The 16,962-nt window shown below is 37.8% G+C and overlaps 1 protein-coding gene across 1 annotated transcript; it reads right to left on the bottom strand.

The window, feature by feature from the left end:
* Positions 1-302: 302 nt before the first annotated feature.
* Positions 303-4,241, bottom strand: LOC117317965. Its single transcript, XM_033872933.1, has 4 exons — positions 2,769-4,241; positions 1,632-2,458; positions 1,180-1,328; positions 303-830 (listed from the first exon to the last, which is right to left on the bottom strand). The coding sequence occupies exons 1-4, from the start codon at positions 3,994-3,996 to the stop codon at positions 536-538; spliced, it is 2,499 nt and encodes an 832-aa protein (XP_033728824.1). The 5' UTR covers positions 3,997-4,241; the 3' UTR covers positions 303-535.
* Positions 4,242-16,962: the final 12,721 nt, after the last annotated feature.

Genomic DNA, 16,962 nt, shown 5'->3' on the forward strand with positions numbered 1-16,962 from the left:
GTGAGGTGATTCAACCCCATAAAATCTGGACGAGGTGATAAAACCCAATAAGATCTGGACGGTGAGGTGATTCAACCCCATAAAATCTGGACGGTGAGGTGATTCAAGCCCATAAAATCTGGACGGGGAGGTGATTCAACCCCATAAAATCTGGACGGGGAGGTGATATAACCCAATAAGATCTGGACGGTGAGGTGATTCAACCCCATGAAATCTGGACTGTGAGGTGATTCAACCCCATACAATCTGGACGGTGAGGTGATTCAACCCCATAAAATCTGGACGAGGTGATAAACCCAGGGACTTTCCTGGGTATTTTGGGAATCGCCAAAAATCATCAAATTGGGAAAATTACGTCGTAAAAGGGGGTAATTGGGAAAATTTGTAAAACTTTCTGTATTACAAAATAAACAACTTTAACACCAATTAATACTGTTTTGATGTTTTAATCACTGATATTACACTTGTACAATGTACTTTACAGGGACAAGTGCCGATCTTTTGCAAGTTTGAAGTTTTGAACAAGTTGTTCTAATTAATATTCCGTCAGGGTACTGGCTCCCTCTATGTTAATGCGCATTATTGCATTAATTGACTTGCAACTCAATCTGCTGCGCATTGGGGTTTTTAGCAAAGCCATTTGGCTAAAGCTCCTCTCCACTGAGGCCGTTGATGCTGGAATAATGTTCACCAGGTACAGAAGCTTGCACATCATTGGAAAAGATTCTTGGAGTACAGGATCCCCAGAGACTTTTAAAAACATTGACAGCAGATTGTTAACCTGGTCACCCTCATTACTATTGGAAGGCTGTGGATTTCTGGCTTTCATTCTGTAAAAAAATTATTTCATGATTTTTGCAAAAATTCTGCAATGTGCAATACATGTATGATTATGGATCATGTCAATGAACAAATGATTTAATTAAATTAATTTTATATTAGCCTATACAAAATATTTTTGAAGTGATGTAGCAAATACAGAACTACTTTATTTCAGATTAATAAACCTTTAGTGAAGATCAGGTTCATAGTCTTTATTAATCAAACTCAGCAGTAAAGTCTTTGGTAGTTCAGGAAATTTATTATCATATGAAGAGTTATTGTAATGAAATGATGTTGATTATACTTAATTATTAATCTTTTTTATTTTTTTAACTTTCCTATTCGATTAGTACTGACCTTTTCATGATTTTGATTTGATGCTTGAAGGCACAGTATTCAGCTTCAGTTGCATCTGGATCAAGATCCCTCTCACATCTTGTCACATGACCTTGGAAAATGTCCTCTCCAGGTTCCCCATAGTGTCCACAAAGTACAGTCAATGCCTCCTAAGGTAAAAAAAACTTAAGTCAATAAACAGAAAATGTCTAGGATGAGTCGAGGTAACTGCGTTTAATTATGATTAACATTTTAATACTTGTCAAAACAGCTGTGAATGTCTGACTTATTGTTAATGATTATATTAATAATGAATCAAAAACTATCATTGAAGGATCAGTTATTGTATTTAAATTGAACAAGGACTGTGTTGGTCTCCAATAAATAAAGATTTAAAAAATCAACAAGTTCAATTCTTTCTAATTCTAGAGCATAACTGGAGTGAATATAGGCCTACTTGATATTTATAGTACCTTTCCATGGTTTTGAAGATCAACAGCACTGGCATTGGCTTCGATCATACTAGGATCCAGAGCCTTCCGAAAAGCATCAAACACAGGGTGCATGTAGAAAGCATCATTGATTTCTCCAATCAAACTGTCTATAAATGGAACAGCAACATCTTTAATAAATGCTTTGATGTCAAGGTTCTCAAGGTGACCTCTGTGACGCCTTTGCAGATCAGTTCTTTCATTGATGATGAGAAGCAACTCTGAAAGACGACTGACATATAACTGATCCCCAATCTGATTGTTCTCTTGAAATTCAAGATAAGTCTCTTTAATGACTTCCAGGTCAGTTACTGTTGCTTTCACTTTCTCTTCCACATTGCACAGTACAACATCTGTTTTCTGGAGGTAGAGGCTGAGATGGTTCAGTGGTTTCAACACATCACTCAACACGCAGATCATGGCAACAACATTTTTCTGTACAAGAATAGATCTCAATCCAAATACCTCTGGTTCACGTTTTTGTTGGTATATTTGGTCCAGAGCATCAAGCACCGACTCGTACCTCTCAATAAACCTTACGCATGCTTTGCCATGTGACAACCACCTAGTTGTAGCAGCCCTGATCAACATCAACTTGTCCATGCCATATACAACTTGAACATCTTGCAGCACAGCAAACCTTTGCGGGGAGTACTTGAACAATTTCCATATCGCAAGTAAAGCCTCATCTACCTCAACAAGTAAAGGAAATGTTTTCATCAAATGTTTAAGGCAGAGGGCAAGGCGATGACAGCGACAGTTGATGTACAGGCTCTTTGGTGCATAGTTCCTAAATCGTCTTTGAAGACCTACAAAATTGGAAATGAAATGTTTCAGATATGTAGAAAAATATTGATAAATGAGCATGTATACTATTTAACAATATTTACAATATAATTTAAATAATCAATTAATATTTCAACACAGTCATAGTGACAGAGTGAATCCCACTGTAACTAATAATAATAAATTATTAACTTGATCATGGAGACAGTTTGAGGATATAGGCAGTAATCTTAAAAGTGCTCATCTTTGACTTAATCTAATGTTGTTGTTTTTATTTCTCTTTCTCATGTTATTATTTTTACAAGTTCATTTTTTATTGAATAGTATACTTACCAGTACGAATGCCACTCATCGAGTTGGTGCCATCAAAGGCAACAAACCGACATTTTTCAATGGGTATCCCTTTTGCTATGAGAAAACCGTGGAGGACATCCATCAGGGTGGCACTGTCTGTCTTTTGAACTTCAACCAAACCCATGAAGTGGTCTGTGAAATTGGAGTGACTTTCATGGTACCAGCGGCAAAACACAGATAATTGTGTTTTGTTGGCCTCGTCGGTGCTCTCATCAGCTAGCAAACTGTAAAATGGGGCTTTGCGTAGAGAGTCCAGTAGGCTTTGCTCAATGTTCTCCCCTATTAATTCAATTAATTCTGTGGCAGTTTTAACTGATAGGTAAGTAGCCTGTGGTGGTGCGATTTCAATATGCCTGGCAATATCCTCTACACCTAAACTTGCAACAAATCTCACAAAATCTTCAAAATTTGTTTGGGCCCATTTCTTCCTGATGATAAAGTATATTGATTGAAACAGTTTTTTCAACACACTTGCATTCCTTTCTTTTTCAGCTTTAAGATCAGACTCATTTTTCATTGACAACTGTTCCAGTACAGACATTTTTTGTTTCAAACCAATTTTCACTTTCACTTCTGCATTTATTTTGGATGCCTTCAGATGTGGGGTACTGTTTGCATGCTTATCTAATAATCGAGATGGATGTGTACCCAATGTCTCAAGGCCTGGGGAGATAAATGGAGACGTAACACTTATCACACTCATAGAGCTTGAATCTGAACAGTTACTGCCATATGTTAATTCACACAACTTACAAAGGTATCCTTTTTCCGAGGTGTGGTAAAGCCAAGGATAGTTGACAGTATATCTGTTCATGTCAAATCGCCGCCGATCTATGTTACTGTGAGCTGGCTTAAAATCAATCTCGGCCCGTGTCTCCCTGAGTTGAACTTTCTTTTGAAGTGGCGTGGTAGTCGTGGAGGCAACCATAGCGACTGGAGTCTGTACAGCTACTTCCACTGAAACTGTTTCACTTTGTTTGCAGATATTTGCGCCGTCGCTATCGCCAGTAACGGATTTTATTTCATCACACAATTTGTTAATGTTATTATCACCGACGTCAGTCGGTTTGCACTCTGTCTCGTCATTACTTGGTGCATCGACACTAACATCAAGTTTTTGTCGTTTTGAAAAAAACGCTGATATAAGCGTCGAACTTGGCTTATTTTTCGGAACCTTCCTCACATAATACTTCCCGTTGTGAGACATTTTGTTTCTAGCGGATACATCATTTGAACGCTTGTAAATAACAATACTATGTTCCTTTCTTATTCAAACGCTCAAGCGATACAGATTTCGGTGATTTATAACAAACAAAACGAAAGTAATAAAATCCGGATTTGAGAAAATCGGCAGCAAGATTGGGATTTTTTTTTTCCGGATTGGGAATTTTTATTGTTTTTTCTAATTGGGAACGGTGCCGATATTCGGTACCATTTATATAGGCAGGAAAGTCCCTGAAACCCCAATAAGATCTGGACGGTGAGCTGATTCAACCCCATCAAATCTGGACGGTGAGGTGATTCAAGCCCATAAAATCCTGGACGGGGAGGTGATTCAACCCCATACAATCTGGACGGGGAGGTGATATAACCCAATAAGATCTGGACGATGAGGTGATTCAACCACATCAAATCTGGACTGTGAGGTGATTCAACCCCATACAATCTGGACGGTGAGGTGATTCAACCCCATAAAATCTGGACGAGGTGATAAAACCCAATAAGATCTGGACGGTGAGGTGATTCAACCCCATCAAATCTGGACGGTGAGGTGATTCAACCCCATAAAATCCTGGACGGGGAGGTGATTCAACCCCATAAAATCTGGACGGGGAGGTTATATAACCCGAATGAGATCTGGACGATGAGGTGATTCAACCCCATAAAATCTGGACGGGGAGGTGATATAACCCCATAATTTATATATTTTTTTTATTATATTTAATATTACAAAAAAAATGCATTTTGGAATTGCAGAAGTATAATTGACTGACTTTGTTTGAAAGCCCTACTGCTTTCATGATATGTACTTGAATAAGAAATCTCGACTAAAGTACGTAAAAAGATCTAACATGATTGAAAAGTAAACTGGTTCCTGCTACCGTATCACCATATATAAACAAATCCAATCAATGATATTGAACCATAATCATTTTTAATCCCATGGAATGATTTCGTACGTACATGTACCAAAACACTATACACATAGCATCAATCAGCATCACAATGCAGTAATGTAATATATTTAAGATGTCTTTCATCAAAATGTAACCAGATATTTTACCTAGTAGAATTCTAACAGTTTCCTCGTAATGACATGAACACAGCAAGGAACATGTGTTAAATTATAATAATAATACATGCACATCAATATTAACCGATAAAGCTTCTCAAAAAAACATATAACACTACATCACAGTCGTATACCATATTTGGAAATACGATAATATAACATCACGTCTTTAAAACATTATAAAGAGTCATTTACATTTCCAGTACATCAAACTTACTTATTTGTTATACCACTATACATCATTAGTAAAAAGACTGATACTATTTCTCAATTTTCTTTTTTTTTTTTCACGTGAAATTAAGAATGACCATTTTATTCAATACGCTAGTTACTATTTTTGTTATTTCGAATTTACAACAGGACCATTCAATACAATAAGGGTGTCTTTATCTAAATATAAACATCATTTCAAGACAGCAATCGTTACTCCAACATATGTTAATATGTTAATTTTAATAGAGAGTTTAACCTCATATACAGATGGCGTAATAAAACAAAATTACACAATGCTTTTAAATAAATATTACCATACAAATTATTGCACGCATTACCTTTCGAATATTATCTAACAATTTAAAATTGTAATCAATCAATTGATTATGGACAATTTGTAGTTAATGAAAGGATTGTCTGAACTCAAGTAATTTTGATGGCATGTACCCAAATTAAATAATTTTGATGGCATGTACCCAAATTAAATCGAATAAAGTCGTACAAAAATGAAACACTATTCGAAAATATTGACGTATTTAATAATATATTTTATTGATTACTTTTGTTAAGATCTTTGAAAAGTAAAGAAATATATTTTAAGTTTTTACGATAATGATATATGATTGTTGCGATCTTGTCAATTTGGATAGCAAATACATCATTAACATTAGAGACACGGTCTATCTGTAGATAGATGCATTTGAGGATTATAGAGGGTAGAAGGATTATAGAGGGAAGAATGATTATAGAGGGAAGAATGATTATAGGGGGAAGGATTATAGAGGGTAGAAGGATTATAGAGGGAAGAATGATTATAGAGGGTAGAAGGATTATAGAGGGAAGAAGGATTATAGAGGGAAGAAGGATTATAGAGGGAAGAATGAGTATAGAGGGAAGAATGAGTATAGAGGGTAGAAGGATTATAGAGGGAAGAAGGATTATAGAGGGAAGAATGATTATAGAGGGAGGAATGATTATAGAGGGAAGAAGGATTATAGAGGGAAGAATGATTATAGAGGGAAGAATGATTATAGAGGGAGGAATGAGTATAGAGGGAAGAAGGATTATAGAGGGAAGAATGATTATAGAGGGAAGAAGGATTATAGAGGGAAGAAGGATTATAGAGGGAAGAATGATTATAGAGGGAAGAATGATTATAGAGGGAAGAAGGATTATAGAGGGAAGAATGATTATAGAGGGAAGAATGAGTATAGAGGGAAGAATGATTATAGAGGGAAGAATGAGTATAGAGGGAAGAAGGATTATAGAGGGAAGAATGATTATAGAGGGAAGAATGAGTATAGAGGGAAGAAGGATTATAGAGGGAAGAAGGATTATAGAGGGAAGAAGGATTATAGAGGGAAGAATGAGTATAGAGGGAAGAATGAGTATAGAGGGAGGAATGATTATAGAGGGAGGAATGATTATAGAGGGAAGAAGGATTATAGAGGGAAGAATGATTATAGAGGGAAGAATGATTATAGAGGGAAGAATGATTATAGAGGGAAGAATGAGTATAGAGGGAAGAAGGATTATAGAGGGAAGAAGGATTATAGAGGGAAGAAGGATTATAGAGGGAAGAAGGATTATAGGGGGGAGGATTATAGAGGGAAGAATGATTATAGGGGGAAGGATTATAGAGGGTAGAAGGATTATAGAGGGAAGAATGATTATAGAGGGAAGAATGATTATAGAGGGAAGAATGATTATAGAGGGAAGGATTATAGAGGGTAGAATGATTATAGAGGGAAGAATGATAATAGAGGGAAGAATGATTATAGAGGGAAGAATGATTATAGAGGGAAGAATGATTATAGAGAGAAGAATGATAATAGAGGGAAGAATGATTATAGAGGGAAGAAGGATTATAGAGGGAAGAAGGATTATAGAGGGAAGAAGGATTATAGAGGGAAGAATGATTATAGAGGGAAAAAGGATTATAGAGGGAAGGATTATAGAGGGTAGAAGGATTATAGAGGGAAGAATGATTATAGAGGGAAGAATGATTATAGAGGGAAGAAGGAGTATAGAGGGAAGAATGAGTATAGAGGGAAGAAGGATTATAGAGGGAAGAAGGATTATAGAGGGAAGAATGAGTATAGAGGGAAGCTATTTCTACTAATTGGAAATATCTCCTTGGAGTGGAATGTGATTAAAATGAAAATGGCGAACAGTGCTTGACATGCACTTTCACGAATCCTGATAGCTCAAAAACCATCTTGTAACTTTTGAAAAGGAAATGTACTGTAGCATACATATTTACTTTTAAAATATGAAATCAGTGATAATGACGTTGCGGTATTAAATGATTGGATATTCGAGAATTGTCATTATCTTTAAATAATCATTATGTTCTGTAGTAACACCCACAAAAACTGTTAGAAGAAATGTTAAAAAGCAATTCGTTTGCTTAGGTTTATGCGAATATTTTACATATAAAAATGAAAAGTATAATCGGTAAAAGCAAAGTAGTATACTAAGATTTTAAAAGAAAACCAAGATTTGAAAAGAAAACCAAGCTTTAAAAAGGAAGCCATATGTGTATGCTCTGATCACAATCCATTCTACCCATAAACATATATTCATGTACGTTAATATATGTGAAAGAAAAAGATTAGATATCAATGGTTTAGCTGAGAAAATATCAGAATCTAAGTTATCTGGTTGGATGAGTGCAATGTACAAGTTACTAATCACATTTAAACAGACGTAAATGACGTCAAATAAAAATAACAAATGAATATAGGCAATAAATAGATAATATCATTCCATTTCGGATAAGGGGTTTCCTGTGACGCCAGGAAGCAGGATATTGATAGTTCAAAACACTAGTACTTGGATTAAGTGAGAGCAATATCCATTATGTAAGTTCATACGTCACTATGAGATTCAATTAGGTCCAATCTTCGTGATGTTCTCTGTTAAAGAACAATGAAAAACATATTGAGATATCACAGATAAATAAAAAATTAAGACAAACAAACGAAATGAAAAAAAACAACCTATGACAGCGTGTCTTTGATATCTAATGAACCCCAACCAATACTTGATGTAGTGCACATTTAAGAGACAACATATTATATTGAAAAGAAATGGAGCGATCTTCGATGAAGTACTATATTTTTTTATCTTATTTATTTCAACTACGTTTTCCAGACATTCATGTTCAGGATACTACAACAATCATTTAGCTGCATTTACTGTAGATTTTTTTTTCTCATTTTCCCCCTTTTTTCCCATTTTGGGCTTTAGCTGCTGAAAAATATTAAAACCGAACTATTCCATTGCTTCCCCAGCGTTTGACATTGTAATGAGCTGACATTTTAAATAGACCTTTTAAGCGTTGCTATCATCGCTGGGAACCATCTTTTCCATGCTGTTGTAATGACGCAAATCAAATCATTTACTTAGAGAAGTGGAAAAGTTGTACATCGTAGCAAAGGAAAACTACAAAAATTCAAGCCTCCAGATTTTCAAAAATAAAAATGACAAATGATTTCATTTAACACTACTTATTGAACAGACATGAAATAGAGTCTACAACAAAATCATGTTACCTTGTTGTCTATATTGTGTTGGTGTCCATTATAGAGATCTTGCCGGATTATTTTGCCTTCTGAAATAAGCATGGTTAATGTAAATTTATTTATTTTCGCAATTATAATCCAGATGACTTCTTTACAAGCATTTATTTTACGAAAGAAAATGTGTGAAGAAAACGAATATTGAAAGACGAAAATTGATTTAATAGGCAAATTTTGCAGCTTGATTTTTGTTGATGTCTTCTCAAAATTGAAAAAAAAAAAAATTTAAAAGAAAATTTGAAAATATTATTCACATTTGCTATATACACTATATTTCTCTCATATCTCGCCATGTTGGATAGAGTTTACCCATGTAAGATAGCTATGTAAGATAAATCTATCTTACATAGCATTTCACGCGCGCGGATTAATCTGCGTTCAAGGGGGACAACTCTCACAACGTCGTCTGCTTGTGTTCACATCCGACAGTCCTTATCGTCGGTGTCGGTTTTGAAACGTTAAAAATACATACATTCTTAGATAAACATATATCATATCAGCAGTAAATCAATAGGGCTACACGGTTAAACGATTAGACATTTCATCTGAGCGAACATATAACTCCGTTACTGTAACAAACAGTTAGACTACGCCTACAGGCCTGTTGTAACAGTTACAGTACAGTACAGACTGGCTTACCCGACAGATTTGTCATTTGTCATTAAAAACATGTAAACACACACAATCACCTGGCAACGAGAGGAAGTAAAATAAAAGCCATACATAAAAAAAATATAAAAAAGAAAATGTCAAACGTCACAACCTATGAAATGGTTCCGTTTGCGTCAGCAGGGGGCCCTGGAATTTGTTTACTCTATTGTACTGTCAGTAACTGTTAGGCCTACTCAGTAGCCTGTGTATTTGGAAGTTGGGAATTGGCTCTTAAATGAACGAACATTCGGTAAAAATGACACCCCTCGATGTTCATATCAAAATATTTATTTTAATTGTAACTCAGAGTCTATATTTGTGTAGAGTAACCATGAAAACTAACTGCCATCCTAGCCTTTCAATATGATCATCGTTAGCCTATCGACTGACCTACCTTCGTCATTCCATCAAGACAACCGTATAATCACATATAATCCTATGTCACAGAAAGATCGAATACTCGTATAGAGTCACTGTTCGCTGGTTCACACACGAAGTTGCCAAAATCACAGTGAATTTAAAATTACCAGCCACGAAAAAACGCCGCGTCATAGCGATCGAGATCGACATCACTCTCAATATCCTTGAACTATGAATGAAATTCCAATGACAGTCGTGACGTCATGCAGTGACGTAGTATTTTATAAAAAAAAAATTTGACTTGACATTTAAAAGTACAGTGTGTTCTGTGAAATGATTAAATATGGCGAGGTGCAAATCAAATTATATGTGAAGTTGGAAAACTCATTTCAGCGTTGGCTTTCAGTATTGTTGATAGAACTTCTTTTTTCGGATGTTGACAATTTGATCACGGCCACGTAAAAGTCGGTCAAGTTACGGTAATTTTTATCGGCGAATTGTTCATTCGTTCATCACTTAACCACAAAATGAATGAAATTTGTGTTCAAACATAGTTTGCCAAAATAGGGTATGATCTTTCAGAATATCACAAGTATATTTAGTAAAAACGTCAACTAAAGAAATTAAAAAATTGAAGAAAATGGAGGGCTGAGGGACACTTTCGCCAGAAATTCGGTAATGATATGAGAGAAAAAGACTCTTTCATTATGTGTGTATGTAGGATAGGGATATTCCACCCTCGGGATCACAAAATGTGGTAAAACCCTCGGCAAGCCTCGGGTTTCACCACATTTTGTGACCCCTCGGGTGGAATATCCCTATCCTACATACACAAATATGAAAGAGTCTTATAATATTCATTAGGACGAAATATCTGCATAGGTCCATAAACATTGAAAATAAAGCTCTTTCTCTCGGTGATAATATTACATATAGCAATGGACACGTTGCATGTTTGCCCAACAGTTTATGAGCAATAGGGTTGCACTTACGATAAAATGCATCCAAGTGGCTGAATGATGGTGGGTTATCGGACTGACTCGGTTCTTCCTCCCATCCTCGATTTAGAAAAAATGAAGGTTGATTTTTCCAATCCGGAGCTTTAGCATTGTATCTGGACCGTATATTAGTGGCGTATATCTCTCGACTACAACATCAACAGCATTTACCATAGGTATAATGTATTGACAGAACTGATCACGGATCAAATACGTGTGTACATGGATCCGGATCTGTCAAGACTAATGAAATTACATTAAACCAATGTGACCTTGACCCTTGAACTCTAAAAAATGAGCAAATACAACGTAATCTCATAATAACATTTGCATGACAATTCTATTGTAATCGAAATAGGAACAGAACTGAAGCAGAAAGAAAGGAAATGGCTTCAACAGATGTTAAAAAATAGAAAGACGTGTATCAATAATTATGTGACAATACAGGCGCGGATCAAGGATTTTCAAAAGGGGGGAGTCAAGTAATTTAGGGATAATGCGATTTGCTTTGGCGAGGGGTCTGGGGGCCGCCGCCAAGGCCCCCAGCGGGACCAGGGAAGCGCCCTCCCCCAGGACCCCCAGGGATATCTCATTCTTTGTACAAGAGTTGGTAAAAGTACGAGGCTTGAGATGTCCATGTCCACGGTACAGGCCATATTTGATTATTTTTCTCACATACCTAAACAACGTTACATATTAAAAGGTATAGCGAAACCTTTCCATCGCGCCATCATCAATGCCAAAATTAATGTGCGCCGAACTTGATGACGTGGGTAAGCTACAAAAAATGATGACGTTTCATTATTACACTGTATGAGTAGAATCTTAGCGCGTGCAAGTTGTCTTTTCCTAACCCATGTGAGATTTATTCCCATCTCATCCTGGCATTGGAATACCTTGTAAAGTATGTGAGAAGTACATGCGCACACTCTGTACAATACAAAGCTATCCAAAAAGCCCCTTAACACTCATTTTTATTCTTACCCATCATCCCTTGTGTCTTGCTTTTCCTCTTCATTCCGACCTCGAAAGCACTTGAACATTGTGAGTATTATGAAGCTTAACAAGATAGGCAGTCCCACGGCAAGGCCGATAACTATTCCACTTCCATCTTTAAGGTGTCAATACTCAATTTATCACACACACATAGACACACGGATATAACATATTTTCTTCATTGAAATAAGCTTCAAGATGGCTCATAATCATTACTAGAATTTAACATCTTTAGAAGGCAACATTGAAATATGATTTTCTAGATATACTGTTTGAAGTTTAATTTTGATAGTTTTGTACGATGGTTGAAGAATGTATTATATTTATTGATTTTTGTTCATTAATGTGAATTCGAAAGCATATTGTTTTTTCTTCCCTACCTGTTGTTTCCGCTTCCCTAAAATATAATGGCAACAATTATGTTTTGATACATTAGGAAAATGAAAGATAGCAGAAAATACCCCAACAATAGTTTTATAAACGCTGAGTAAAGGATTCATAACAGTTATTGCAAGATACAGTGTATGTACAAGTGATGCCAGCAAACTCAATATGATAGTCTATTCTTTTATTTTTTGATGGACATTTCTGTACAGTGTAGAACTTCAATGAAAACTAATGAAAAATACAAGATTCATTATCTCGAATCCAGCTTAAGCCGAAATAAACAATTCAATTCCGAGAAGAAAAAATTCTCAAATATATTCGGTTATCTCGACTATTTGGGAAACATAAGTTTTGTGATGGGCCACAGTGACATCGAGATAAGATTTGACTGTGCAAGTACAACTCATGGTCTCATAGCTGACATCAAACGTTAGATGAAATTCTTTTATTAATTCATTTTTTCTGGTATTTACGGTAACCTTTATTAAAAAAAAAACACCAACTGTTGTACGAGGCAAAACGATAATACATACAGAGAGAGCTACTTACACACACATCGCTTGACCGTCCATCACTAGGCATTCATGACCTTGACTACAGCTGGAAAACAGTGCGAAGGTCACACACGGATCCTCTCTGGCAGTGACGTTCAGTTCTGTAATACATCAACGGGAAGTTTGACCTCCGAGTTCGAAATATAAAGAAGGTCAATTTCATGTTTTATCGGTTATATTAGAATCTCAAGAAATAAAAAAAGTCCTTTCTCATACAACGGAAACAGTATTCACGGACAGAAGATAAATTCAAAATCCCTTGTCTATGTTTCAAATAATGTAGTATGTTATCAGGCCTGTAGAAAGCTATATCTTTCCTTTGTCAAAGACATGTTGTTACAACATACCATTTTGGACATTACGGTAGTTTTCTTTTAATACATTCATTTTGTTCTCTGTACCTCTGGAAAGTATCTTTATAAAATCGAACACTGACAACTAGCTATTTGGTGACAGAAAATAAAACCTGGCCAATCGCTAGACTGATGCATTTCTATAGAACATTACAGAAGACAACCAAGTTGCTGCTTTTATCTACAAGAGGACGGTGACTCAGCCTTAGCTTTGTCATGACATATTCCAGGGATGCAGAGAAAGAATATATATGACTGCGACTCCTGCGGTATCAATGAAGATCTTAAGGTATTCACGTTGAATGAATAATGGCTACAAGTGAAAAAAATACCTTGGCCGTTGTCGGACTCCAGAGTTATTCCCGAAGCCGTTACGGACTGATTGTTGTAGGAAACATTTCCGCCGGAAGCAAGCTCTACCAGAGCATCGGTAATACCTATCGTCGCTTCCGGTGTATCTTCAGTCTCGATAGTATGTTCTACTATCAGACTACCACGTCTTTCATGATACCAAGATGAAAATCAACAGTAAATGTCTAAATATTTCAAACAAATATCTGAACTCAACGATCCCCTTATACTGTTTTGTTAATGTGAAAACAATGCATATGTACCGTGTGCTTCTAAGAATGAGTAGAAAAACACTTGGGAAGTACACAATTAAACGTTTTCAAATTTTTAAAAGTTTTAACAATACAAAAGATTGAAACGCTACATATCGGTATAATGTGAAATTCCTTACCGGAAGCTGATTATGTTGACTAATAAAAATCCCGGCACTCCGCGGTAAAGAATCAGGAACTGCAATAAAAATATTCCATTTACATTTCATTAAGAAATACTAGTATTTTCTATTGAACACTGGTTTAGGTGAAAAATGTACTCCGGTCCAGGAAAAGACTCTAGCACCCGGACTGTGAGCTTTATTTTCATTTCAAGAACGGCTTTATCAAGGATAAAGTACTTAATCTATTTTTATTTTAGTAGATGACCACCCTCAACAAATGAATGCGACTAAATCAGGTAAATACCAATCAAAACTAATGAAAACAGCTGGTCATCGAAACCATTCTTCATATATTAATAACAACAATCAATCATTAACAAAATATTCCTGGAATTACTCACAATGTTAACAAAAGTTAATTCCAAATTTCTGAACCCGTCACCATTTCTGTTCTCCAGGTTTACAGAAAGAGATATCACAATGTTGAAGCGGATCGAGCATCGGCGTCGTCTCCGCCGTCTACCACGTATGTTTGTCGGAGTAGTAGTAGTTGTAGTTGTTGGAGTGGTAGTTGGAGTGGAAGTTGTGGTTGTTGGAGTGGTAGTTGTAGTGGAAGTGTGGGGGGTGGAGTGGTTGGGTGGGTTGTTGGGGTGGAGTGGTAGTTGGTGGGTTGTTGGAGTGGGTAGTAGTTGTGGGTGGTGTGGAGGTAGTGGAGTGTGTGTGGTTGTGAGTGGGAGTTGGGTGTGGAGGGTAGTGGGTTGTGGTGGTTGTAGTGGAGGGTAGTTGGAGTGGTTGTGGAGTTGGTAGGGGGGTGTGTGAGTTGTGGTTGGAGGGTTTGTTGTGGTTGAGTTGGAGGTGGGTTAGTTGTGTTGTTGGTGGTAGTTGGTGTTGGTGGTGTGTTGGAGTGGTAGTTGTGTTGTGGAGTGGTTGTGTTGTTGGAGTGGTATGTGTGGTTGTTGGAGTGTAGTGGGTTTGTGAGTTGTTGGAGTGGTTGTAGTTGTTGTGTGAGTAGTGGTAGTTGTTGTGGAGTGGTAGTTGTGTTGTTGGAGTGGTATGAGTTGTGTTGTTGGAGTGGTAGTTGTGTTGTTGAGTGTGTTTGTGGTTGTGGTAGTGAGTTGGGTTTGAGTGTAGTTGTGCTTGAGTTAGTTGTTGGAGGGGTAGTGTAAGGTTGGGGGGGAAGTTGTGTTGTTGGGTGGAGGTGGTTGGGATGGAGTTGGTTTTGAGGGATTTGTGATAGGTGGTTTTTGGGGAGGGGGGGTGTTTGATTTGGTGGAGGTTTTGTATTTTTTGGGTGGATTGGGTTGTTGGAGGGGGGAGTTTGGTTTGGAGGTATTTGGGGGGTTTTGGGGAGTTTTTTTGGGATTTGGATTGATTTTTTTTTTTTTATTTTTTTTAAGGATTTGGGTTAAAGGGGAAATGTAGTTATTTTTATTGTTTTTTTTATTTAATGTGTTTTGAAGGTATTTTTTTAGTATTTTGTGGATGTAATGTCTGTTTATTTACTGTTGCATTTTGAGTTAAGTATCAATTTAAAAGTGTTGTGATTCCTTCCTTGTGTTATTTAGTGGTTAGTTGGTAGTTGTTTTGTGTAGTTGTGGTGTGTGGAGTGGTGTTGTAGGTTGTTGGGAGTGGTGGGTTGGTGGTTGGGAGTGTAGTGTTGGGTTGTTGGAGTGGTAGGTTGTGGTTGTTGGAGGGGTAGGTGGGTTGGGGGGGAGGGGGGGTTGTGGGTGGGGTAGGTTGGTGTGGGGAGTGGTAGTTGTGGTTGTTGGGGTTGTAGTGGGGGTTGTGGAGTGGTAGTTGGGGGTTGGTGTGGGAGGTGGTGGGTGGTGGTGTGTTGGAGTGGTGTGGAGTGGTGTGGAGTGGGTTGGTGGTGTTGGTGTAGTTGTGTGTTGGATGGGGGGGGTATTGTAGTTGTTGGAGTGTGTTGTGGTTGTGGAGTGGTAGTTGTGTGGTTTGGAGTGGTAGGTTGTTGTTGGAGTGTAGTTGTGGGTTGTTGGAGTGGTAGTGTGGTTGTTGGAGTGGTGTAGTTGTGGTTGTGGGAGTGGGGAGTGTAGTGTGGGGAGTGGTGGTGTATTGTGGTGTTGGTTGGAGTGGTAGTTGTGGTTGTGGTGTGGTAGTTGGTGGTTGTTGGAGTGGTAGGTAGTTGTTGGAGTGTAGTTGGTAGTGGTTGGAGTGGTAGGGTTGTGGAGTGGTGGTGGTTGTTGGGGTGGTAGTTGGTGTAGTGGTGGTGGTTGTTGGTGTAGTGTGGTGGTGGTGTGGTAGTTGTGGTTGTTGGAGTTGTATTGTGTTGTTGGAGTGGTGAGTTGGGGTTTGTTGGAGTGGTAGTTGTAGTTGTTGGAGTGTGTGTTGTGTTGTGTGTGTGTAGTTGTAGTTGTTGGGTTGGTGTTGTAGTTGTTGGGTGTGTTGTGTGTGGAGTGGTAGTTTTTGTAGGTTGTTTGTGTGTGTGGTGAGTTGTTGGTTTGGGTGGTGTTGTTGTTGGAGGGTTGTGGTTGTTGGTGTGTGGTATTGTGGTTGTGGGTTAGTTGGGGTGAGTTGTGGTTTGTGTTGGTGGTGTGTTAGTTGTGAGTTGGTAGTGGTTGGGTGTTGGTGGGTGGAAGTTGGTGAGTGTTGTGGTTGTTGGGGGGTGTTCTTCGGGTGGGATGGGTGGGTGGGTTGTTGGGTGGGTGGTTGTGGGTGTTGTTGGCGTTGTGTGTTTGTGTGGTTGTTGGGGGGGTGGAGTGGTTGTGTTGTGTGGGAGTGGAGTTGTGGTTGTTGGGAGTGGTTGGGTATTGTGGTTGTGTTGGTAGTGGTAGTGTGGTTGTTGGATGGTAGTTGTGGGTTGTTGAGGAAATGTGGTTGTTGGAGTGGGTAGTTGTGGTTTGTGGAGTGGTAGTGTGTGTGGTTGTTAGTTGGAGTTGTGGTGTGGTTGTGGGATGTAGTGGGTGGTAGTTGTGGTTGTTGGGTGTGGTGTTGGAGTTGTTGGAGTTGGGGTAGTTTGGTGTTGGGATGGTAGTGTGGTTGGGGATGGTATGTGTAGTGGTTGGAGGGTAGTGTGGTGTTGGAGGGTTTTGGTTGTTG

The sequence above is a fragment of the Pecten maximus genome, chromosome 19 (assembly GCF_902652985.1).
Source record: "Pecten maximus chromosome 19, xPecMax1.1, whole genome shotgun sequence".
Lineage (NCBI taxonomy): Eukaryota > Metazoa > Mollusca > Bivalvia > Pectinida > Pectinidae > Pecten > Pecten maximus.

Excerpts from the sequence above, each read along its gene's own strand:
- LOC117317965 (XM_033872933.1), bottom strand. The coding sequence starts at position 3,996 with ATGTCTCACAACGGGAAGTATTATGTGAGGAAGGTTCCGAAAAATAAG. Across the intron at positions 2,459-2,768 it reads GATGAGTGGCATTCGTACTG|GTCTTCAAAGACGATTTAGG; the intron begins GTAAGTATACTA and ends CCAATTTTGTAG. Across the intron at positions 831-1,179 it reads CAAATCAAAATCATGAAAAG|AATGAAAGCCAGAAATCCAC; the intron begins GTCAGTACTAAT and ends ATTTTTTTACAG.